Source organism: Mastigoproctus giganteus, chromosome 3 (assembly GCF_048544385.1).
Source record: "Mastigoproctus giganteus isolate SK-2022 chromosome 3, ASM4854438v1, whole genome shotgun sequence".
Lineage (NCBI taxonomy): Eukaryota > Metazoa > Arthropoda > Arachnida > Uropygi > Thelyphonidae > Mastigoproctus > Mastigoproctus giganteus.
In genome coordinates this window covers 236,712,976-236,739,712 of record NC_143577.1, presented here as the reverse complement: position 1 = coordinate 236,739,712, position 26,737 = coordinate 236,712,976, and the positions used below count along the sequence as shown (strand labels likewise).

General features: G+C 38.5%; 1 protein-coding gene across 7 annotated transcripts in view; it reads left to right on the top strand.

Annotated features, from left to right (window-relative positions):
* LanB1 (laminin subunit beta-1) overlaps positions 1-26,737 on the top strand; it is a 503,856-nt gene that overhangs the window by 451,762 nt on the left and 25,357 nt on the right. For all 7 annotated transcript variants that reach the window (XM_090369708.1, XM_090369709.1, XM_090369712.1 and 4 more), the window contains one exon: positions 21,105-21,268. In XM_090369708.1, coding sequence (XP_090225834.1) covers positions 21,105-21,268 — 164 coding nt within the window. The remainder of the gene's footprint in view (positions 1-21,104; positions 21,269-26,737) is intronic.

Here is a 26,737-nt window from a genome sequence, read left to right as displayed (position 1 = left end):
ATTTTTTTAGCTGCCAGAGCTTGTCTATGTAGAACACAATGACTGTTGGTGCCTTGTGGTGCCACATTTAAGATTCACGTCACAATTCCCTTCATCTTCCCAACCATTGCCTGAGCATCATATCAGTAAATTTTCCGCAACTAATTTCATGCATTGTGATAAAATTGTTGATGGAATTGAATATTTCTTCCCCAGTGGGGTTGCTTTACAGAGATTCACATATGTCTTCTTCAATAGCATTAGTAAATCTATATTGGGTAAATACTAGTAGCACATCAAGTTCTAGATGGTAGATGACTCATCAACCGGTGCACTACCACCGCTTTGCTTGAAGTGGTGGAACCCATGTTTAGTCTCCAGAGCTACGTTCCAGTCAACCCTTCCCCATCTCTTCCATCATGCAGTATATTTTTCACCTGCATTTTTTTCTATCATGCAGTATGATTGATGTCTTTTGAAATTATAATTAACACCATGGCGAGATCCAAACTTACATTTCGAGGGTACAGTGTCTGCAGGCCGACCGCTAGTTAGTACACCAGACAAAACCTATTGGTAACTCTCTAGGAGGCTTCCGAATCAGCTAGTGTATAATCTTGCTACTTCTACTCTGCCAGATAGTGACTGGAGGGAGTCCAAGTACTGTGTATGTGGGGGTCATTGTCAAGGCCAAGTTATGTCAAGGATCTGGGTATATTCTTACCATGTGTACGCCATATCCAAAAATTTCATTACTTCATTCAGCATGTCCCCCCCTCCACTTTTTCTTATTGAATACATCATGAATTGTCAAACTAATAGAGCAAACTTATCTGCAAAAAGATCTAAATGTCCCAAACACTTCCTAGTTCATTTCACAAATATACGTGGTCTCAGTTCTAATCTCAACGATGTTCGTTTCCACTTATATTCTGCCAAACCCCCATGTACTTTTGCTGACAGAATCTCAGTTATTGCTTGATTCAATCACTGCTCATCTCAGTGCCCAAATTATTCACTATATGATTCCTTTCACCTCAAAGGTGGTAAAGTAAAGTGCAGCCATTATCAACCCACTGCAGGATGGAAGCCTCCTCAACAATTCATGCTGAGGGAAATAGACCATAATCTGCCACACTGGTCCAGTGCTGATTGGCAGATCTACCGTATTCAGCAGTCAGGGGCTTGAACCCCAGTCTACTCAAAGAGCGCGTGCTACTGCACTCACGCTCCTGACCACTCGGCTACTTGTGCATATGCCTGTTCCAATATTCTCTGCCAGAGACTTGGTAATTTGGAATCTCCTCTTTGATCTTTTTCTGGCTTAAAATCCCTCTACCTCATTCTGTCAGATTCATCTGTTGTCTCTACTGTTCTCCCAACTCCGCTAATCACTTGGAGCTCTTTGACTTCCTCTCTTTGCAACTTGACTTTCTCCAGTCCAACTTTCCTAACAATGAGGTAATTTCCCTTGGTGATTTTAATGTTCACAACTCCAGCTGGCTTCCATTTTCTAGTCACACCGACCCAGCTGGTCGAGATGCTGAGGCCTTTGCAATTACCAGTGACCTAGCACAGATTGTTCATTTTCTTACAAGAATACCGGACAATCCTAATCATACAGCCAATATGCTTGATCTTTTTCTCACAAACAACCCTTCTAAGTACACGATCGAAGTGAGAGGTCCTTTAGGCACTTCAGATCACAACTTGGTGATTGCCTCTTCTCCAATGGAACCTTTATCTCATGGCTATTCCCAACCTCGTATTGTTTGGCATTACAAGAATGCAAAATGGGATGACCTGTGAGATTTCCCTTTTTGTTTTCCTTAGTCGGATTACTGTTTCAAATCTTCTGATGTCAATGTTTGCTCAGATCATGTCAGTGAAATTATTCTTGCAGGAATGGAATCCTTTATCCCACACTCCACTTTAAAATCTCGTCCTTTATCTAAACCTTGGTTTTCCAATAAATGTGCTAAGGCTGTTCAAGAGAAAAACGTTGCATATTGTCATTGGCTTGTTTCTAATTCTTCAGTTTCATTTTCTGCCTACACCAAGGCTCGCAACAATTGTAAAGCAGTTATTAATCAGTCCAAACTGGAGTTTGAACAGGCTAAGAGTAGAAAACTTTCTTCTTGCCCTAATGGTAGCTGAGCATTCTGGTCTCTTGCCAAAGCTATTGGCCGCGACTTTTGCCCACCTCTGTCCAAACCAGATGGTTCTGTTGTCCATTCAGCCAAGAATAAAGCTGACCTGCTAGCATCCCATTTTTCTTCCAACTCATGTATTAATGATCTTGGTAAAACACCTCCCACCGTTCCCAAGACACTCCATTTAACGCCTCTTGTGGTCTTCCGTCAAAAGGATTATGACGAATCAGATCCTAATGGTATTTCTCCACTTGTTCTCAAAACCTGTGCTCCTGATCTTACTCCTGTTCTTTTCTGCTTTTTTTCCCTTTCTTATTCCAAAGGTGTTTTTCCTTCTGCTTGGAAATTTGCTCATATCGAGCCAGTTCCTAAAAAGGGTGCAACTCCCTCCCATCCAGTTATCGTCTCATTGCAATTACTTCTACTCTTTCTATAGTAATGGAGAAATCAATTAACCGCCAACTCTTAACTACCTAGAAACCTTCCGTCTGATCAACGATCACCAGTATGGATTCCATCAGTGTCAACCTTCCTTCATATGTATTTCCTGAAAATTACAGTCTGCAGAAGTTCAAGTCTAATGTCAACAAATATATTCGTTCATCTTCTCCACCTCCAACCCAAGCACAGCACTAAGTACTATAGGTTTTAATACCTCTCGTGTTTGGGGTTTTCATAAAAAAATATTTAAAAAATGTCTCGAAACGTCAGTGGATTCATCTATCTGCAATGAATACTCACTGCAAAGTTTGTCAACAAACCAGGTCTTTTTCTGTGTCATCAGGAAGATCTGTAATATGGCATGCAACAGTATTATTTGATAATTGTACTGCATCAAATTTTTGGGCAGACTGCTTGTTTAATATGCATGTTACAATATCCTTTGCACATTGCTTGATAAGTGTTTCTCCAGTAGTGCGAGCTTTGCCGTTAAGCTCAGTATGGTAACTTACTCTATAAGGTGCTTCTGTTACATTTTCGTTGTATATTTTAGCAAGTTTAAGCATTGAAAGTTTAGAATTTTTCAGTGTGTCCTGACACCTCTTAAAAATACTTGTATCTTTATCTTTGCAGCATGATTGGTTTACAGATGCCTACGAAGTTTAGTGGGAGCTGAAGAACTGTTTCCTAATATTTTATTACATAAGACCCACTGTGCATCAGAAGCATCTTTATTTCCAAAACATATAAAGCCGAAATTCATACTTTAGTTTTTGGTCTTTTATTGGTTAGTTCCTATTATTTCTGTTATTTCTCTTGGATTTTTGGGGAACAAAAGTCTGCGATTGTTCATCCTCACTTTGAAGTGTGACAATATTGTATTCGTTTTCATTGACCACGTTTGCACTACTAGAATACTTGCTTCTTGTTTTAAATTCCCTTTTTTCAACCACAAATCCATGGTCATTTATTTTAATAATAATATTTCCAAATACTGATAATTATCAAAAAAATATTAATACAAGGAAGTGAGTTTAGTTGTGCATTATGCTTACTAGTTTTCATCTACAGAACTGATCTCATAATTGCGAACACAGTCTGAACGGCACCACCAACTCTGTAAACATGCAAGAATGTGTCAGCAGAAGGCTACTTTGTTCCATCCACCCGAATTATGCATGATATCGGTTTGCTTCCCCCTCTCTCTCTCAACCCGTGTACTCCAGGCTAAATCGCATTCAAATGGCATATTAGATCACTACATTGCTATTTTTTCGCACATGTCATTACCTCTACGCATACTTCTCTATGCAAAGCCTGCCAAAATAAAATATTCCACAGTATATTTGATTATTAGTCTATCAGTATATTAATAACCGAAAAAAAATAATGTTAAAAATTATAATGATACAAAAGTGGTGCACGCTACATATATGCAAAATTTATTTATTTTATTTATTTATTATTGTTTTTTAATTATTAATTATGATTTTTCCCGGAACACAGTTTGGGAAACGCTGGTATAGAGTGATATGTCTTATATACATATGCACTGAGTTATCACTGAATTACAACCACCTACCTAATACAGCATCAGTCCATTATTCACACGTAGCCAGGTGGGAAGGAGCAGCAGTGCGTAGCACATGCTTCTTGATTAGACCGGGTTCGAGCCCGTCACCACCAAATACGGAGGATGCGGAAAGGTCAGGAAATGACCACCGCATATCCCCGGAGCAATGTGGCCTTAGTTGCTAATGCTCCTAAAAACCAAATAACAACATCCATTATTCACATGAATAACAGCCACTAGATGTCTGAAGATGTCCATGGGAATCTGCAGCCATGGTGCCTGCAAGATTTCCAGAGTGTCGGAATAGGTGACATTTGTGTGTCCGTACGCCTCACATCCCATACATCCCAGGTGTTCATTTGGATTAAGGTCAGGCAAATATGGAGGCAAATGAAGATGTCTAATATCTTCACTTCCTCAAACCACTCATGCATAGTGCATGCCTGATGACACATCACATTGTCATCTTGGAAGATCTCATTTCTCTACAGAAAAAAATGCAACATGGCAGGTCTTCCAAGACTATAATGTGCCATGTCATCAAGTGCAATGACATGGCACATTATTGTCTTGGAAGATCCCATTGGAAGCTGCTGGTAGACCTCACCAGTGAAATGTTAATCCATATGCACCAGGAGTCCTAGTTCTTGCCAGCAAAACATGCCCTGTATTAAGCAGCCACTGCCACCTACCTGAATAGTGGGCATCGTACATGATGGGCCCATGGAAGCATGTTGCTTGTGCCACACACAAAGATGTCTGTCAGCATGTTGCAACAGGTTATTGTTGACACAGCGATGTGGAGAGGGTGTCTCTTGGGTCATCTATTGTGGAACCCCATGTGTCTGAGTGTGCAGTACATCATCATCATTTGTGATATTGTTCTTGCATTTCCCACATTGTATTGCAATGCCAACTGTTGCACAGTGACCTGCCGTTGAGTATGAATAGTGTGCTATGCCACCCTTCACTCACCACGAAGTACAGTCCTTTACAGTCCTGTTATAAAGTTACAGTTATAACTTTATATTTGTATCTCATTGGCGTCATTTTTTAGTTTCGGTTTTGTTTTATCCTGTGTACAGTTGTGTTGCCACCTTTTCCTCCATGCCTCTACAATGTAAGTTATTTTTTCTATTCTTTTACATGTCTTTTACTCTTAGAAATTTCTAGATTCTGTTTTAAAATTTATTTTCTGGTGCCATTATTGTTTAGTTTTTAACCTATATTTATTTTTTTTTTGCAGTCTGTTGCTTGCAACTTTGCTTATCTCAAGTCTCTTGCTCTCTTTTAAGGCTACTTACTTTTTTTACTATGTTTTCAAATCTCTTTACCCTTACTTGGATTAGACTAATAAGCTTTGTTTCTAGAAATTTTTGGTATTGATTCCAGTTTTTAATTTCTTGTCTTCATGGTGTCAACTGTAAAGTTCATAAGCCAATTATAAAAAAAAAAAAAAAAAAGCATTTATAATCTGTGTAAAAAAATTTTATTCTAATTTTTATTTATGTTTATGCTTTTTACCCTTTGGCTTGTGGTTTATGTCAGAAATGAAGACACATGTTGCTATTTTTCTTACAATCCTGGCTATTGACACCCGACAAGAGGACTGACTTTGTAATTTGTGTAGCAACATACTAATTTTGTCAATTTTGTAATTATTTATCTCTTATTATATATTTATTTATTTTATTATTTATTTTATTTTAATTTTTTTTGTACCTTTTATTACTCTTTATCTCCCTCATTTTTCCCCTTAAAATTAAAATTATCTTTTAACAAAAGTTATAAGAACACATATTATGTATAAATCACCACAGCTTAATCATAAGAATTGAATGGCCCCCTCTGTAGCCAGGTGGGAAGGAGCAGCAGTGTGTAGCACACGCTTCTTGATTAGACCAGGGTTCGAGCCCATCACCACCAAATACGGAGGATGCAGAAAGGTCAAGGGAATGACCACCGCATATCTCGGAGCAATATGGCCTTAGTTGCTAATGCTTCTAAAAACCAAATAACAAACAAGCACTCCTGTCTAGATGGTACTGTTTCACTTCCTTGACCAGTGACTCCATTATTTTCCCTGGAACAGAAGTTAAGCTAACAGGTCTATAATTACTCATGTCACCCTTTGATCTCCCTTTTTGAATTGGGATATATCTGCACATCTCCAGTTAACAGGGACCCTCCCCTAAACCAAAGGACGCTTGCTTAATTATGGCTAAGGGTTTTCTTACCCTTTTCTGCCCCCCTTAATATAATTGGATAGATCCCATTCACCCAGGGTCCTTTTTTAAGTTTAACTTCAACAATATCTCTTCCACTTTCGGCACCTCCGTAGCCAGGTGGGCAGGAGCAGCAGTGCATAGCACACGCTTCTTGATTAGACCGGGGTTCGAGCCCATGAGCCACCAAATATGGAGGATGCGGAAAGGTCAGGGAATAACCACCGCATATCCCCAGAGCAATATGGCCTTAGTTGCTAATGCTCCTAAAAACCAAATAACAACAACATCTTGCACTTTCTTCTCGGTTATCACAAAATATTTTAGCTCCCTGTTAGAGTTTGATAAACTTCTGGCATTCCCCTCCCTAAAGAATTCCTTATGTGTGAATGTAGATGCAAAATACCTATTCTGCCTATCAGCAACCTGAACAGGATCATCCACAGTTGGCCCTGAATGCCAAGCGAGTGATCATAACAATTTACAAAGTGATTTGAAAGCATCTTAGCATTAATAGATGTATATGACACAAGAAAGCAAGCTTATACAGAATCAACCAGAGAAAAAAAAAAAAAAACTAATTCACTCCAAAAGTTCATCTAGTTCTGCTTTGAATTTATTTAAAATTTCAGCTTCCATAACAACAAATGGAAGTTTGTTCCACGAATTAGCCACCCCCTGGCTAAAGGCAAATTTCCATACATCTGTTCTACAACTCTTTTTCCTCACTTTGGATTTATATCACCTCAGGCGATTAATCTGGGCTAGAGGAAGAATCCCATCAGCATTCAGCTTGCTCAAACCATTCAAATCTTTTATACACTTCAGTCAGATCACCTCGCAGGTGCCTAGTCTCCAGATGCTGCAATTTTCAGAACTTAAGCGTTTTTTTGTAAGAGCACTCCTTTGTTCCACTCACTAATCTAATTGCCTCCTCTGTGCTCATTCCATCAGCTCTCCAACCTTCCTAAAATGAGATCCCCAGACCTGTATGCAGTATGCAAGGTGTGGCCTGACCATTGCCTTATACAAGAGGATAATCACCTCCTTATCCCTGCTAGCAAAATTCTTGTATATCATTGACAAGACCCCATGTCAATGGTTTGAGAGTGCAAACAGGCTGCAAGAGCTACTCTTGCAGCCTGTTTGCACTCTCAAAAAGCATCATACCTTACTTTGCAATTACCCCAGTTCTTTTTCATTCTCCACTTCCCTGAGTGTAGTACCGCACAGTTAGTATGTTACTCTGGAGTTGCTGCTACCCATATGCTGTACTTCTGTTCCCACCTCTCAGCCTATCTGCTCAACATTTCTAGATGTTGCAGGCGTACTGTCCTTACTGTCATTAATAACCCTACAAACCTTTGTATCATCTGCAAACTTGCACATTAAGCCTGATATACCTTCATCAATATCATTTGTAAATACAGAAAACAACAAAGGGCCCAACAATGAACCCTGGTTGAATACACTAATAACATTAGTCCATGAAGAGCAGTGTCATTGATTACCACTCTCTGTCTGATCCTACTCAACCATCCCTTTATCCATAGTAGCAACTTGCCCTTAATGCCATATTGCTGCAGTTTTTGCAGTAGTCTTTCATGTGCAACAGTATCAAAAGGTTTCCTAAGATCCAAGTATATGATATCAAAATTATTTTTTGCATCCAGTTCCTTTGTGACCACATCATAGTATCCAATCAAATTGGTCAGACAAGACTTCCCCTTTAGCATTAGCATTAGCATTAGTAGAGGCCCTTAACAAACCTGTGTCCGAACTATAGCTGAAGGCTTGTCTGGATGATCCTGCAGTGTTTCTTTAACCAGTGCCTCCATTAATTTGCCTGGAACAGAATTAAACTAACACGATTAATTACAGAGTTAAACTCTGTAATTAATCATGTCACCCTTCGCTCCCCCTTTGTTAATTGGTGATACATTATGAGATCATCTTTGGACTCCCCTGAGTCCAAGGATGCTCTCATAATCATGACTAAGTGTTTGCTTACTTCCTTTGATGTCTCCTTTAATATAACTGGATAGAGCTCATCCACCTCAGTTGTCTTTCTTATGTGTAACTTGAACAATTTCCCCTCCACTTTGCTCTCATTTATTGCAAAATCATTTAGCTACCTGTTACAGTTTGGTAAACTTCTGACATTCTCCTCCCTTAATAACTCTTCACATGTGAATGTGGCCGACCGGGCTAGCCGAGTGGGTAAAGTACCTGCCCGGCAACCCAAAGGTCGCGGGTTCGATTCCCGCCTCGGGCTTGGATCAAAGTACTGCAAAAACCTTGGGAGGTGCAATATGGCCACAGAAGCCGATGCACCAACAACTACCAAATCAAAAATCACGTGTGAATGCATAATACTCATTCATTTTGTCACCTACCTGAGCAGGATCATCAACAGTAGAACCATCAATATCAAGTGGACCAATCTGATTCATCCACTTCTAGAATTTACATTTAAGTCTAGAATTATTATTATTATTATTATTATTATTATCACTAGCCATATAGTGCAAGGAAGCCTGAGGCTTATGCTGCACCAGCCAAAAAAAAAAAAATATATATATATTTCCGAGTTACCCAGAGAGAGAGAGAGAGAGAGAGAGAAGTAGAAGGGAATCACCAAGAAACAGAAGAATGGTGATATCCAGCTCAGGACCCTGGGTGTGCCAAGCCCATACTCACCAGATGTGAGACCCTGGGGTCAAAATTAAGAAGCCTTTGCTGTTCCTCCTTGCATCCTTTGCCAAAGATTTCTCGTAATCTGCCTTGGTTTGCCTGACCTCCTTTGTGACTTGATTACAGACTAGCTTATATTTATCATAGGCTTCTGTTTCACGTGTTAATTTGTATGTATCCCATGCATTTTTCTTCTCTGCCACATGTCTCATTAGTTCATCTGACATCCATTTAGGTTTAAACCTTGAACGGTATTTCTTAGTTGGTATGAAAAGCCAAGTAGCTTCCAAGACTAATTCCTTGAATGCTTCCCATTTAGAATTTTCTGTTGTTTACAACATCAGATGGTCCAATGGTATAGAATTTAAAAACTTTGTGAGACCACTGTAGTCACTTTTACAAAATCAAAAACCCTTCCCTTTACCCTTGATTGTAGTTACATCTCTGAGTAAATCTCACATCAGTACACAGTGATCACTGCCATCTAGTGGTGGTTCCTTTATCTGCAGATTCTTAATGTATGAATAATCACTGCTGATAATCAGATCAAGAGTATTACTTCTTCTGGTTGCCTCTCGAAGATACTGCTGTAGAAAACAATCATCCAATAAATCCACAAAAATCTTGCTACTGTGCGAGTGACCATCCCACAAGTTCCAGTCAATATCTGGAAAGTTAAAATCCCCATTATATGACACTCTTATTTACTGGCCCACTCTATTTCTCTGTACAGTTGTTCATTGTACTCATCAGAGTCATTAGGACTATAACACACTGCTACCCTCAATTTTGCTTTTCCAGTGCTTATGTCGCACCAAACTGACTCAACATTGTACTGTTCACCCATGTCAACTGGATGCACATACTTAGATTTTATGTGTTTCTTCGCTAACAGCATAACCCCCTCCTCCCTTTCTATCCTTTCTGTACACATTATACTCCCCAAATTCCAGTTCTGCCTTTATATCTGTGTGGCACCATGTCTCTGATATCCCAACAATATCTACCTTTGATGTCTTGACCAGCACTTCAAATTCATCAAATTTATTTGCTATGCTCCTAGCATTGGTGTATATGCAAGTATACATGCACCTGTTCTTACTCTTAGTTACCCTAACACAGCCCATATATTTATTTGTTCCATGATGACTCCCAGCAGTACTTGAAATATCCAGCACCTTGCTTTCCGGGCTGCTGCTCATTCCAATAGAAGCAGTGCAATAATCACTTTCACCTCTGCCTGTGGCTACTGTTAATCTATTATAGAGATTTTTATTCTTTACAAAGTTAATTATTTTTGGTTCCTTAATAAAAGAAGTAAGCTTCCTACCAAGAATGGAAAGACAAATTTTCATTTGATCACTGGTGGCACCATTCCTGCCGCCGTGTGACAGGGCTGGTAACCTGAATATAAATTCAATACTCAGGGCATAAAGGAGCAAACATGGATCCCTTAAACTCACCGACTATAGAGGTTAAATGAACATGCGTCATCTCAAGCAAATGGAATCAGAAAAGATGATTCTTCATCTGACTTGCCTGCTTTCTTAATTTTACTCTTTATCAATGAAACCTCTTACCACTTATCTCCGCTGACCGGGCTAGCCAGGTGGGTAAGTGCCTGCCTGGCAACCCAAAGGTCGCGGGTTCGATTCCTGGGAGGTGCATTATGCGCCTCCCAGGAATCGAACCAGAACCAGAAGCCTATGCGCCAACAACTACAAAAAAAAAAAAAAAAAACCACTTATCTCCTTTTCTTGTGCAGAAAAGCATACAGGCTGTAGCAGGTACTGCTGAAATAGTCAGACTCCTTCGCTCAGGTGATTTCCTTGTAGGAACATCTAACCCAAATCATTCTAGGCAAACAACCCTTGGAGACCCTCCCATTTCTGCAACCCCATACAGAACTTTAAACACCTCAAAAGGGGTCATTTTGGAATGGGACCTTCTTAATGTTCCCACAGAAGAAATTGCTGAAGAACTTAAGGCACGGCATGTCATCAGTGCCAAAAGAATAATGACCAAACAGGATGGTGTCCTTACAACCTCAAGAAATGTTATCATTACCTTAAACACTCTGAATCTCTCTGCATCAGTTAAGGCTTGCTTCCTTTCCTGTAAGATTCGGCCATATATTTCAAATCCACTTAGATGCTTTAAATGCCAGAAGTATGGTCATTTTCAAACAGAATGTCAGGGTAAGGCCATTTGCCCCTTGAGTGGCTCTCCAGACCACTCCCAAACTGAATGTACAGCAGTAACACCAAAGTATCCCAACTACCAGGGTGCCCACTCTGCATATTCTAAAACTTGTGAATCATAAAAGATGGGTAAGAAAATACTGAAGTACAAGGTAGAGAAAAATGTTTCATACCAAGAAGCACGAAAACAGATATTAAATATGATGCCTTCCAAATCATATTCTAATGCAGTCAAAAACACTCAAGTTTTCAACACTGACTGATATTACAATTCCTCCTAAATTATCTCTTTCTCAATGGGCCAAATCCTTCCTCATGGATGGTGAGACACTGACAACTAAGACCAAGGATACATCAAATTCTACTAATAAAAAGCCAACCAAGCCACATTAAGACAATGCCCCCAAGTCAGGAATGTTAACAAAGGAGAAAGATGCAAATCTTACACAGAATAAACTAACTCATCAAAGTATAGAAATTGACGAGAAGTCAGATAATGAAGATACATTTCTCCTGCTACATGCTTATGATAAGATGGATATTGCTTGTCCAGTATTTCGAAAATGAGAAAAATATAAACAGAATTGAGGGAAAATAAAGTGGTCAGACCAATCCACCTTTCCTAAACCCTAATAATGCAGAAAATCAGTCAGTGGAGTTGGTAGAGGTTTAAGAAGCAGTCTAGATGAATTAAAATATTTAATGTACTAGCATGATCATGCAAGTATTTGTCTACAGGAAACATATCTATCATCAAATTATACTCCCCACTTCTCAAGGGGCTATACAGACGGGACACATGTTCTGAATCTCTCGCATGAGGAGGAGGAGTAGTAATTTTAGTACGTAGAAATGTACCATGCAGACCTGTCCAGCGTGCACCACTCTAGAAGCAGTAGCTGGTCACATTGTTCTTGGCATTACTCTCACTCTTGTCTCCATTTATATTCCACCAAACATTTCGTGTTCCACTGCAGAACTTGACGATTTACTAAATCAACTGCCCCATCCTGTATGCCTTCTAGGTAATCTAAATTCTCATCATACTTTGTGGGGGTCCCCAAACATGGATCGTAGAGGACGGATAATAGAAATTGTACTTGACAGCCATCACTTAACATTGTTAAATACTGGTGTACACACATATATTCACCTGCCTACAGGATCAAGCTCTGCTCTGAACTTGTCTATGTGTTCCTCGTCCATTTATCCTAGCCTTGAGTGGACAGTATTCACTGACCTTCACAACAGTGATCACTTTCCTATAATTTGCAAAATACAGATGGATATAAACTAAACTATGCCTCTAACAAACGAATTACGTGGAATTTTCACTGAGCAAACTGGGAACAGTTTTCTAATACAATCCAGTTTGATAACCACTTGATCCTACTACATCTGTTAATAATGCCACTAGGCATATAGTCGAAGAACTACTTGGAGCTGCTGCCAGCATAATACCAAAATCTTAATATTACCGAACAAAGATATAATGGTTGGTGGACAAGAGATTGCTTTCTTGCCAAAAGAAAGCTAAATAAAGCTTGGAACATTTTTTGCCGAAATACTACAATGGAGAACCTTATAAACTATAAATCACTGAAACCTGAAGTACACCAAATTTGTAGGAAAGAAAAAAACAGGATGCATGGATTCAATTCACTTCTGCCATCTGCAAAAACACTGATCCCAGAATAATCTAGAAAAAGATCTGCATCCTCAATGGAAACTATCAGCAAACACCAGTCCTAATCCTGTCTTGGAAAGAAATAGATATTTCTTCTCTGACTGAAACATTTGCTGCCACCACATCCTCCCAGTCTTACGAAGACTCATTTAGACAGACAAAATGTCTGTGGATAAATATAAAATTAACTTTGATACAAGCCTTCCTTTCACTATTACTGAACTCATCGAAACAATCCATAATTCCTGAAATAGTTCTGCTGGACCAGATGACAATTACTACGGCACCTCCGTAGCCAGGTGGGAAGGAGCAGCAGTGCATAGCACACGCTTCTTGATTAGACCGGGGTTTGAGCCCGTCACCACCAAATACAGAGGATGCAGAAAGGTCAGGGAATGACCACCGCATATCCCAGACTCTCTCTTTCCGTGTGTGTGTGTGTGTGTGTGTGTGTGTGTGTGTGTGTGTGTGTGTGTGTGTGTGTGTGTGTGTGTGTGTGTGTGTGTGTGTGTGTGTGTGTGTGTGAAATAAAATTATTCTAGTACAGCTGCTCCCTGGCTTACAGAAATTCAACTTAACATAAGTTTTTGCCGGCAAACTTAAAAAAAAAATGGTGGAAACATATTTTGCATCCTGTAGGAATAAATGGAAGTATCGTGAAAAAACTTAATGTGAACCCAATAACACATTGAGTTCACTTTTTTTTTTTTTTTCTTTTTCTTTTTGGTAATTCGTTCCATGACCTTGGAAGTTGAAATTTTTGCTATATAACTTAAGCTATTTATCTATTTATTCCTCTAAATGGTCATTTTTATAATGGATATTGCACTACACTTTAATCATTATCATATGTTCCATTATAAGAATCAATTTTGAACACCTTTATGATATTTTTCTAAAACAAATTTCTGGAGATCACTACCATAAAACAATTTGCACTTTCCAGTTTATTGGGCTTTTCTGTTAGCGTAATCTATTATAAATGGACAGTAAACTCGATCTTATGGCATTACGGTGAAATGAATTCCCCTTTATTGAAATCTTCAATCATATAAAAAACCCATAAATAAATTTTCAAATGCTTCTCTTCATTCCTATTTACTTATTACAATGGTGAAGAGAAAGGAATCAATGGAAAGTGCAAGTGTTGGCAGTGCTAGGAAATGAAGATGAAAATGATTAAGAAGTAAGAAGCAGGACAAAGTTTGTTATCTATTGCATGGAATTAGGTCTCACTGCTTCAACAGTGAATACTATTTTAAGGGACAGTGCGTGTATAAAAGAACATGTTAAAGGATCAATGCATTTAAGATCAACAGTGATCACAAAACAGCGTTCAGATGCTATATCGCAGATGAAAAAGCTATTAATAATATGGATGGAAAATCAGATTCAGAAGCAAGTGCCCCTGAATCCAGTCACCAATCAAGCAAAAGCAAGGAGTATTTATGAAGATATTAAGGATGAGTACGGCGAACCCCAAGCCAAGTTCGTGGCAAGCAATGGGTGGTTTAATAGGTTCAAGCATTGTGCTGGTTTCCAAAACATTAAAGTATGCGGTGAAGTCGCCAGTGCTGATTCTGCAGCTGCAGAGAAATTTTGTGATTTGCTGGAAAAAATCCCTTCTAAATCTCCACAGCCCTCAACTTCCACAGCAGCGTGCTTATCAGCTGGACAGTGAATTCTGGCAATGATGCTCGAAAGATAAAACTTGCTGATGTTATGCCTGTCTCCTCTCTCTTTTTGTAATTTTATAATTTTGAAATTTTTGTAATTTTTCCTATGCATGAGATCAAAAAATTGAATAAAATAATTTTATTTACATGTTCATTGAACATTTCTTTTTTGCTTCAATCAAATTTGCGAGTGCTGCATAAGCATTTAAGAAAATTCCAACTTATGTAGAGTTCCGTGGAAATCAACCCTTACATAAGTCAGGGAGCGGCTGTATTGCCTTTTTTGGGTGCAGAAATCTTTGAAAAAATCCTTTTTACATTACATAATTTTTGCTTAATTCAAGGTTGCGTAATTGTTAATTTTTTTTTTTTTTTTTTTTTTTTTTTCAAGACAGGTTAATTTTTATATTTTAAAGAATTCATCTCAATATAAAAATAAATGTTTAGCTTCCTGAGCTATGAGTATTATTTATTCAGCTTTATAAAAAAAATGTAACCAGATTCAGAATTTAATACCTGAGACTACATGAAATATGAAATAAGTTTTTGCCTGAAACGTGTTAAGTGCTTTCATTTTAAGTATTTAGATAAGCTTCCATTAATTTTTTTTTTTTCTCTATAAGTTTATAATTAAAGGCTATCACCCATAAAAATCTGTATTGAATCATAAAATTTTTTCTTTGTGTTTTTAAAACTTGTTACATTTATAGCAAAAGGAAGATGCCCATATGAAGCAACCTATTCTTGGTTATTTTTGAGACTTTGCTCAATGATTAACATCACAAACTGGTTTGATGAAATGCATGCTTTTTAGATGATTTAATATTGGTTAGTATGAAAAATTGAGTGTGAGTTGAAATTATTGTTGACATTTTATCTACTTGTAAATTCTGTGAACTGTTTTTTCAGCTGAATCCATGGTTTTTGATGTGCTGATACTTCTTAATATTGCCAGCTTGAGAATTAAAACATTGGCATCTACAATCAGAACCACTTCCACACATGGTAACAGCAGACTTGCTGACAAGCTTAGCAGAGGATCCTTTTTCCATTAACATTGTCAGAAGATACTTTTTCCATTAATGTTGTCATGATAAATGACAGGTGCTGAGAATGGCCTTGAATACATATTTCACATATGCATGCAATTCCACATATGCATAGTACATTCTTGGATATGACAGAAGAGCTAAGCTCAAATTTATACCAAAGTTGAGATTATTTGCTGGTATTCCTTGAAATTCCAGATATTCTGTTCTCACTTTGTTTGGAATCACTCAAATACCTTAGTTGCTAATAACATACTTTCCACTTTTGTCACATCTCAGATTGAGGATACAATGTATATCATGCAACAACAGATCCATGGCATTAGCATTAGTAGAGGCATATGATGCAAGAAAGCAAGCTTATGCAGCATCAGCCAGGGAAAAAAAAAACAAAAAAACACTTACATTTCACCCCTCCATTCGTTCGAAATACCTGTCCAGCTGAGCCTTATTTATTTAGGCTATCAACTTCCACAACAAGGGATGGAAGTCTGTTCCACCAACTAACTACCCGCCGGCTAAAGGCAAATTTCCGCACATCTATCCTACATCTGTCTTTCCTCAATTTGAATTTATGCCCTCTCAGGTGATTATTCTGAGCAAGAGGAAGAATCCCATCGGCATTGAGCATGCTCAAACCGTTCAAGATTTTATACACCTCTATCAGATCACCTCGCCGGTGCCTAGTCTCCAGACACTGTAATTTGCAAAACTTAAGCCTTTCTTCATAAGAACAACCCTTTGTTCCATTCATTAATCTTGTTGCCCTTCTCTCGTTCCAGCAGCTCTACATCCTTCTTGAAATGAGGCCTCCAGACCTGTATACAGTACTCAAGGTGTGGCCTGACCATTGCCTTATACAAGGGAATAATCACCTCCTTATCCCTGCTAGAAACATTCTTGTATATCATTGACAAGACACCATGAGCTACTCTTGCAGCCCATCTGCACTGCTCAGAGAACTTCATATCTGCCTGCACAATTCCTTTTCATTCTCTACCACTGTCAGTATAGTACCACAGAGTTGATACGTTGCTCTGGGGTTACTGTTTCCCATATGTAGTACTTTACATTTGTCAATGTTAAACTTCATTTGCCACCTCTCGGCCCATCTGCTCAACCTTTCCAGATCCTGTTGCAGCAGCATAGCGTCAGTAGTGTCCTTAACAACCCTGCCAACCTTTGTATTGTCTGCAAACTTGGACATTAAGCTTGATATACCATCATCAATATCATTTATAAATACAGAAAACAATGGACCCAACACTGAACCCTGAGGGACTCCACTAATAACATTAGTCCACGATGAGCAGTGTCCATTGATTACCACTCTCTGTCTTCTCCCCCTCAACCATCTTTTTATCCATAGCAGCAATTTGCCTCCAATGCCACTGCTCCAATTTGTGCAGCAGTCTTCCATGTGCAACAGTATCAAAAGCCTTTCTAAGATCCAAATATATAATATCAAAGTTATTCCCTGCATCCAGTTCTTTTGTGACTGCATCATAGTATCCAATCAAATTAGTCAGGCATCTAAGAAGGTTCATTACTACTGTTCTTACTTCAGTTTCATCAAGATATATTTGACTTCCAGATGGATGAATGGACTGGATGCACAAAGTTACACTTTCAAGTTTCAACAGCTATGCAGTACAACAATTTCTACATGCAGTTGTTATGGAAACAGTTGATGGTACTCGATTTTTAATTCATTAGGCATAGTACAGGGTTAGGAAACTGGCTGAAGCGGTTAGCATATGACTTCTACATATAGAAGGCTATTAAAAATGAATGAAATACACCACAGAAATATATCTTAACTTCCTACTTGGGTTTTGAGTAGTTGGACATCTTTTTAAGCTGTTTAACACTGGTAGTTGCAGTGCTTCTTTATAGAAACAGTATCAACAAAAAGACAACTATTTGGGATGAGGCGCCTCCGTAGCCAGGTGGGCAGGAGCAGCAGTGTGTAGCACACGCTTCTTGATTAGACTGGAGTTCGAGCCCGTGATCACCAAATACGGAGGATGCGGAAAGGTCAGGGAATGACCACCGCATATCCCCGGAGCAATATGGCCTTAGTTGCTAATGTTCCTAAAAACCAAATAACAAACAAACAACAAACATTTGGGATGACACATATGCACATGTAAAAATTAGTACCAGTTATCAATTTCAAAGATAATCATACTGCCTTCATAAACATTAGCCACTTGTAAAGTCATTGATGGCAGTTATCCATTATGGACACATCCTGTTCCATCCTGAATATGTTTGTTCTGTTTGAAGCAAGTTCAATTGATACTTTCACAGTGAGAATAGTTCTTAGCTGCTTTTAAGAGAGAGATATATTCCTCATTGATTGAATCATTATAGGAAATGGAGTTGAAGTGAAATGCCTGAATCTTACATAGAACTGTCACTCATTTTGATTGTGTCCAGGCTAAGTAATCCATCAAGTTCCTTTATACATAGTCATTATGTTTTTGAAGCAGCCAAAAGCAATATGAAGCATACATTCAGGTATTTTAACATGATGGGTTAACATAACATACAGCAGATCTAGAAAAAGCAGATATATCCATGTAATATCAGATTTCAAACATATAGCTAGACTGGTAAACACTTTTTGCACATCTGGAATTTTAAAGGGGAAGAGGTGATGGTGATATCATAAGAAGTCTAATGTTCCATTAGTTTACCATGATGGTATTAGGCAAAAAATGTTAATCAAAAGTATGTTAATTTCCAAAATAGGGACTACTGCAGCTGTATAATTCGCTTTGATAAGTGGAAAGGGATTATGAATGCTCATACTAGGCTCCTACTAGTTAAAAATGTTTTCTCTGAGTAGGGAAGATCACAAAGAAAGGTATTCCTTTAGGATTACCTTTCTTTCTTTATGATTATGGCTGAAGACCCATTTCATTTTCATGGACAGGTATGATCATAACACCAGAACAGTACAAAAGATTTTATTTACAGGGTTTTTAAGTCTACTTCTGTCAGAGAAGCTGATTATTTGACAAAATACTGAGAAGAGAAAGAGGAAAATGGAATTTTTTTACATGGGATGCACTCTTAAAGGCATTGCACTTCTTGCATATCATTAGCAAAATTTGCTGGTGATATTGCCACTTTGACATGACAAGAAAGAAGGATGTGTTTCCAGAGTAAGAAGGGGTGACACTGCTGGAAAGACAAATAGCAAATGAAACCATTGTTTTGTTGAACCTGTACAGAAATAATGTTTATACATGGCCAATAGAGGCAAAATGTTGCAAGTCAACAAAACCATTACATGTATATGGAACATCACACAAGTTTTGTACAGTACTGTAAGTTGTTCCATCCATGTGTATGATTTTGTTGTCATGCAACACTTTGCTACTGATGGACATGCTGGGACATTATTTCCCTGTGAGTTCAGTAACATACAAGGAGTGGTACGAAAGTAATGCCTCCTATTTTTTTTCCTCAGAAAATTTAATTTCTACAACTGTGCCTTTTACTTCAATTAATCCTCAATCATAAATAAACACACTGTTATTTTTCCACAAAGTCACCATCATTTTCTATGCACTTCCACCATCTCTGAGTCAGGCACTGTATTCCAATCCTGTAAAAGTCCTTACTCTTGTTCTGGAGGGCTTTGCGAACACTTTGCTTGAGCTGGTTGTCATCCACAAAATGGGTTCCATAGAGTGCATTCTTCAGCGGGACGAAGAGGTGATAGTCAGAAGGTGCAAGATAGGGCTATGAGAGGGGTGAGGAAGAACAGTGCACCCCAGTTTTGCAGTGGCCTCCGTTGTGCGCAGACTAGTGTGGGGTTGTGCGTTGTCATGGAGAAGAAAAACCTCGTTAAGGTTTTTGTCTGGCTGAACTCTATGGATGTGGGCTTTCAACTTTTTTAGTGTTTCCACATAGCGATCTGAGTTGAATGTAGTGCTATGCTCCAAGAAGTCCACAAGCAAGACCCCATCTTTGTCCCAAAACGCTGTCGCCACGACTTTACTTGACAGAAGGCTGTCTTTTGAACCTCTTCTTATGTAATGAATTTTGATGGTGCCACTCCGTTAACTGTCCCTTCATTTCAGGGTCATAATGCTGGACCTAGGTTTCATCACCTATAACTGTGCGTGAAAGAAAAGAAGCCCAATTCTATAAAAATTCAATTATACTTTGCTTGATACGTATATCTGTAACATCCACCATTTTGAACTATCAATGTGCTGCACTCACAAGACCGATCAAAGGGCCACTCAGTATGGTGAAACTAGAGACTTCTAGTGACCACCAAAATGATCTACGGTGCCACATTTGAAAGCAAAAAATTAGGAGGCATTACTTTCATACCGGTTCTCAGTTCTCATGCAATGGTTTTCTACACTATCTCTTTCCTGTAGCACACTGCTCCCCCCCCCCCCCGAAAGCACATCCTTCCTCTTTTACTGTCATGGCGCCTCCATAGCCAGGTGGGCAGGAGCAGCAGTGTGTAGCACACACTTCTTGATTAGGCCGGGGTTCAAGCCCGTGACCACCAAATACAGAGGATGCGGAAAGGTCAGGGAATGACCACCGCCTATCCCCGGAGCAATATGGCCTTAGTTGCTAATGCTCCAAATAACAAACAAACAATCTTTCACTGTCATCTCAAAGTGGCAAAATTGCGAGCATCTTTTACTATAGATATGCCAAGAGGGTAGTGCCATTATGAACTCATTGTAGGTAAAAAAATTCCTACACTTCAGATGATTTTCAAAAACTTTTCCTCTCACCTTTTGGTGTTTTGCCAAGTAACTGACTTCTACTATGGAAGCAGACTTATGTGACCATCCTGTTTATCAGTAGCTGGTTATTATTGACATTTCTTTGGCACTTAGGTGTCAGCAGGTACAAGGCTTGCTATACAACTCACACTTCAGAGGACAAACAAACCTAGATCGTCATTCCTTTTTTTGTTAAATGGAAGATTGATGCTCCTGCAAGTCTGTAAGAAAGGGGACTGTAAAGACCATATGACAGCTGGTTTCTCATATGTACTGTAGGTAGGAAAAGACTTTTACAAACCATATTCAATAACAGTCATATATAATTATACATGTAATACAATTAAATGCATGCCTCTCTTCTAGTTGAAAGAGTATTCTGTTTGTATGTAAGAAATTCAGCATACCAAAAAAGCCATGGAACAATTAAAATAAGAAACTTGAAGAACAAGTTGCTTAAGAAGTTGGGACCAATTTAAACCTTGGCCTGTTTTTAATTATTGACTGGTACTGAAATCTTACCAAGATTGTTTGTTTTCTTTAACTTCTCCATGGAAAGTAACCAATAGACAAGGTTCATTAAGAATCAAAGGTAGGTCTATTTTGGGCATTTTCCTTTTTATGCTGTGCAGTATTAATAGCCATTATTTTCATTAGTGTTTACAGCTATCCATATCTCTGAGGCCCGAACAAATCACAGACTTGGCTCGTCAGATAAATGATACAATAGCCAGCTTAACTAACATAGATGCCATTTTGAATGCCACAAGAGATGACCTGAATTTAGCTAAAAAACTTAAAGAAAGGGCGGACAGAGCAAAGTAAGTCTAGTGCATGGCTAATGATTTACAATAGAAAAATAATGGTTGTCATGTTAGCATTTGATAGTAGTTTTAGCTAATTATGATAAGTGCACAAGGACTCCATCATCATTTCTGTTTTTAGTATTAATAATGGACAAAAGATGCAAGGAAGATAGGTTTTGTTGCATAAGCCAAAAAAAAAAAAAAAAAAAACCTGTGGCTATACAAATTGTATCCCTCTTATCATTGTACCACTCTTCCCACTGCCAAATGGTATCAATCTAATTGTCCATTAAACCTAACCAGGCTGCCAACTTTTAACACCCAAGAAGATAGTTTATTCCTGTTTATTAGTTATCACTAATAGTTTATATTTACGCATTCTATTTTTATGACCCATTTCAGTGTAAAAATTCCACTATCGCTCGATTTGCTCCTCCTCTTGAAATGCTTTGTCTTTAAGCTGTAACCCACACTTTTATAATTGCTTCTTGTATGGATGCCCCTTTGCTGTTCTCACCAGTTGAGTTGTCCATCTTTGAACCCATTAAGAAGCTCAATGTCTTTTCTTAAATACAGCATCCAAACTGAAGTATAGTATTCCAAAAATAGTGTCACCACTGATTGTATAATAGAACAACCTCCTCCTCCTCCCTAGACACAAAAAATCTTAAATCGTTTTGTATGTTAAATCTTTAATAAGATATCATGCACATTCCTGGCTACCTGTGCACTGCATACTAACTTTCATGCATGATTGTATCAAAACATCCAAGTCTAGTCTTTCCCTGTTTAAATCCTTCAGCTCTGTCCCATCTATTGTCTAAGTTACTCTGGGGATATTATTTCTCAAATGTAGCATATTGCAATTGGCTGCATTAAAATATAACTGCCATTTCTTCAACCATCTATGAAGCCTCTCCAGACAATTCTGAAAGAGCTCAGCCTGACTTGCATGGGTAACTGCTCTCCCAACCTTTATATCATTTACAAATCTAGATAGTGTAATATTGAAAATTGATTAATTAAATTGATTAATCTTATTAATTTTTATTATATTCAATCAATTCAGTCATGCCCCAGACTAGAGCAGCAAAGCAACGAGCACAAAGTAGCAGGAGTGCTGTGGCTCGGGGGGGAGGGGGGTGCCATGTTTGCAGATCATTCTGGAACAGGACATGATCTAGCCAAAGAGGATGTCTTTCAGTGCCAACTCAGCGTTCTGATGGGCGCCTATGAGTGTTTGAAGAGTTGGGTAGATGCCCTCGAAGGTATTAAAGTGAGGTACCCATCCAGCTCTCACCTGCCCAACTCAATGCCAGAGCTCCTTCTTGTGCATCAGGCTACACAGTGGCAATCTCCAAGGCAGAATGTGCTGGTCCCTGAGGAGATAGTTATTGCTGATGACTCCATTGATGAGTAATATATTGTATAAAAAGGATAGGTGGAATAGGACCAGGGTATGTCTGCAAACGTTGATGATGTTGTAGAGCTGATATCATCTTTTAGGGGTACAAAGGGTGATATTGTTGTACATGTTGGCACAAATGACATTAAGAGTAGTAGATCTGCAGACTTACTTAATAAGTATAGGTCAATGTTGGAAAAAAGTCGTGAGTTACGGTTAAATTTGAAAATGTCTGCAATTCTGCCCAGACACGATAGGAGAGAGAGCATATGATGAGAACCTTGTCAATCAATTCGGCCCTGGAGAGATTGTGCAAGGCTTATAGGGTAGAATTTTTCTCAGCGTGGTCTGTGCTTGTTAACAGGAGAGACTGCTTCTACAGGGATTGGATACACTTAAATAGAAGGAGTGTAAGAATATTTGCTGATGCTATCAAGGCAGTGTTAGGTGGGTCAGAAAACTGCTAGCTTGGGGGGGGGGGAGATTCACAGACTAAAAGATTAACAGTAGCCACGGGCAGAGAGGAGAAGGTGATTCTTGCACTGCTTCTATTACATTGGAGGGTGGAACAAATAAATACATAGGCCATGTTAGAGTAACCAAGAATAAGAATAGGTGCATGTATACTTGCATGTACACCAATGTCAGGAGTATAGTAAATAAATTTGATGAATCTGAAGTGCTGGTCATCAAAGGTGGATATTGTTGGGATATCAGAGATATGGTGTCACACAGATATAAGCAGTGCAGAATTGGAATTTGGGGAGTACAATGTGAACAGAAAGGACAGGATAGGAAAGGAAGAGGGGTTATGCTGTTAGTTAAGAAATACATAAAATCTAAGGAAGTGCATCCAGTTGTCATAGATGGTCAGTGCAAGGTTGAATCAGTTTGGTGTGATGTAAGCACCGGGAAAGCAAAAATGAGAGTAGGAGTGTGCTATAGGACTAATGACTCTGATGAGCACAACAAACAACTGCAGAGATGAGTGGGCCAATAAGTCAGATTGTCTAATAACACTGTTCAACAAAAAAATTCTTTGAATTTGTTTCCTTTCTTAAAATAGGCAAACCTTATTAATTTTGGGTCAAGAAAAACAAATGACTTCAGAAATTTTTTATTAACTCTAGTTTTTGAGATACAGTACTTTCACTATTGTCTAAGAATATAGTGATTTCAGTAGTAGTCGGAGTGAAAAGTAATATTAAAACAATCTCATATTTACATTTCCTTGATACAACATCATAAATCAGTTGTTTTTAATTAAAACATAAAAAAAACAATAACACAAGAAAACTGCACAGGAACCGAAAGTACTTTCTCAAAATGTGGCCTATTCATGACAGCGCCTTCTTTTCGCTTGTCACTTGTATTCCACTTCCGGGGCATCTCTTGTTACTGTCCAACAAGCATAGAAGCATTCCACCTACCCTGACATCTTCTTTCCATTGCTGAAATGTCTTGGTGGAATATCTCACTGTGCTTGCCACTCACTGCACCTCAGTTGTCAGGAAAGAAGTCCAGATGAGAGTCGAGAAAGTGGATTTTCAGTGACATGTTGCAGCCTAATTGATGATACTTTTCTAGAAGGTTGTTCACAGTCTCAACATAGTTTCCAGCTCTTCAGTTTCCCAGGAAGTCATGCACAACACTTTTAAAGGCTTCCAAAGCTGCATTCTCATTACCGTGGAGGACTCGCTCAAAGTTTTCATCCTTTAAAAGTTCATGAAGTTGCAGACCAAGAAAGATTCTTTCCCTAACCTTAGCTTCACTCAACAGTGGAAATTGTCCTCTCAGGTACTTGAAAGCTTCTCCATCCTGGTTCATCCCCCTTAACAAAGTTCTTAATGAGTTCTAGTTTGATGTGTAAAGGGGGCAGAAAATTTTTCTTCGATAAACCAGAGGATTGTGCTGGACATTTTTTTCCCTGAGGTGCAGATTTTCCCTTATAGGCCAGACTTTTCTCTTGTAGTGTGAGGAGACCTAGCTCGATTATCCCACTCGATTATACTCGGTCAGTTCAGTTTAGAGTGGGGGGAGACTGAAGATTGGGGTGAAAAAGTAGACGAATGGGGATGATAGAGTAAGCAGCCCCAAAGAGGTAAGTGGGGATGAGCCCCACCAGGAGAAGTATGGGGGTGTAAACCAGTCTTCTTCCCCTCCACCACCTAGGGATGGGATTTTAAAGGGAACTGGGTTTGAGTACCCAGTTCAGATTGCCAAATGGCATGCTGTGCCGATTCCAGTAGGATGGTCAAACTGCCCATCCTGCTCCGGGGGGTAGGATATCTTCACTGACAGTGGGGAGTGGGAGAGACAGACATTTACTTCATTCATAATCTGCATTCTCACTCTACTTACATTCTATTTTTATACTTTTTTCTTATATTTTATATATATTTTTTTTATATATATATTTTTTTCCTCTTCACTCACTCATTCATCTGCTTTTTTTCACACAACAGGGGTGGGTGATGCAATTTTGTGTAATGTAAATTTAATACTAATGCATAATAGTTAAATAAGTAAGAATATAAATGATTGAAACTAGGGTTGAAACTTAACTGTAAAATTTATAGTTTGTGTTCTTTTTCTCACACTTACCAGAGGAGAGTTTTCGCAAACCTTGCACTACCACGTGGGATGAAGCAATTAGGCTTAGAGGTTTGAGGACAAGCATTCCTTTATATTTCAAAACAGTACTTATATTATTTTGCTGTTGACTTTCAGGGATATAAAAGCCATCACGGCTGTGCACTTCCATATATTTAAATATTAACATCAGTCGCATAGCCATATGAAAACTGAAAAAATTAACATGATGGGACACAGCACATAAAAAAGGCAACCGTAACAAACTAGTGCCATCTAGATAATGTTTAGCTTCAACAATTTCTCTTCCGCTTTCCTTCAGTTATCACAAAATCATTTAGCTCCACATTAAGAATTTGAGTAAAATCTAAAGGAGTAGATTCAGGAGGTTGTGGGGCCGCAAAACTAGTCCCTTTCTTTCAACCCACTTCATAATACACACTGTGTTCAGGTATCTTCTTCAGGTATGTTCAGGTTGCATAGCTGGTAGTGTGGCGGAGCTCAGTCTTGTTGGAAAATGAAATCATCATTGTCGTCCTGTAGTTGGGTTATAAGGAAATTCTGTAAGCCGTTCAGATAATGCAATGTCTGTGATGGTAGCTCCTCTAAAGAAAAGTCTATAAACTTTTTCATAACTCATAATACAAAGGACAGTTATCCTGCAGCTTTCTGCCCTGTAGTCTCACAATTTGCTTGTTTACCTTCTGCTGGTGTGAAAAGTGTACTCATTACTAAAGATGAGTCATTCCAGGAACTGTTACTCTTTTCCATAAGCTGTAACATTTCTAAACAAAATTCCACAATCTTGGTTTTCTCATCGATTGACAACATCTGCACAAACTATAACTTGTATGGTTTCATACTCAGGCAGCAACATAACACATTACTCATTGTTGATTTTGACGTGTTGAGATCATGGTTGGCATGTCATATGGATTTCCCTGAGCTCTCTATAAAACTTCCTCAAACTAGCAATGTATATATATAACCATAGTAAACTTTATTGTAGCTTTCTAAAGCAGTGTTCCCCAACATCAGTCATATGCTTGCTATGATGAAGATGGATGACTGATAATTGGATCTCTTAATGTATTGCTTCATTATTGCTCCTAATGAAACGAGAAAATTAGACTTTCACACTGTATATCATATGTGAAACTGTATATGATATACAGTGTGAAAGTATATCATATACAGTGTCAATCTTCTATATAGCCTTCTCATCAAGAAGCTGGACTGTCAACGTGATGAAATTATATTCAAGACCTTCCTGAAGATTTCGATTCAGAAGATTTGAGTTCAAATTAATTACCTGAGCATTTGCAATTGATTCCTGAACTGGCTAAACAGAGTATACTGCAACAACCAGCTTCAATTGCATCACCGAAAAAGAAACAAAATCATATTTCGGCTGTTGTAGACCCTCCACAGGTTTCATCAGTAGCTGAGCATGAAATCATTAACAAGAACATTGAACATGACCATAA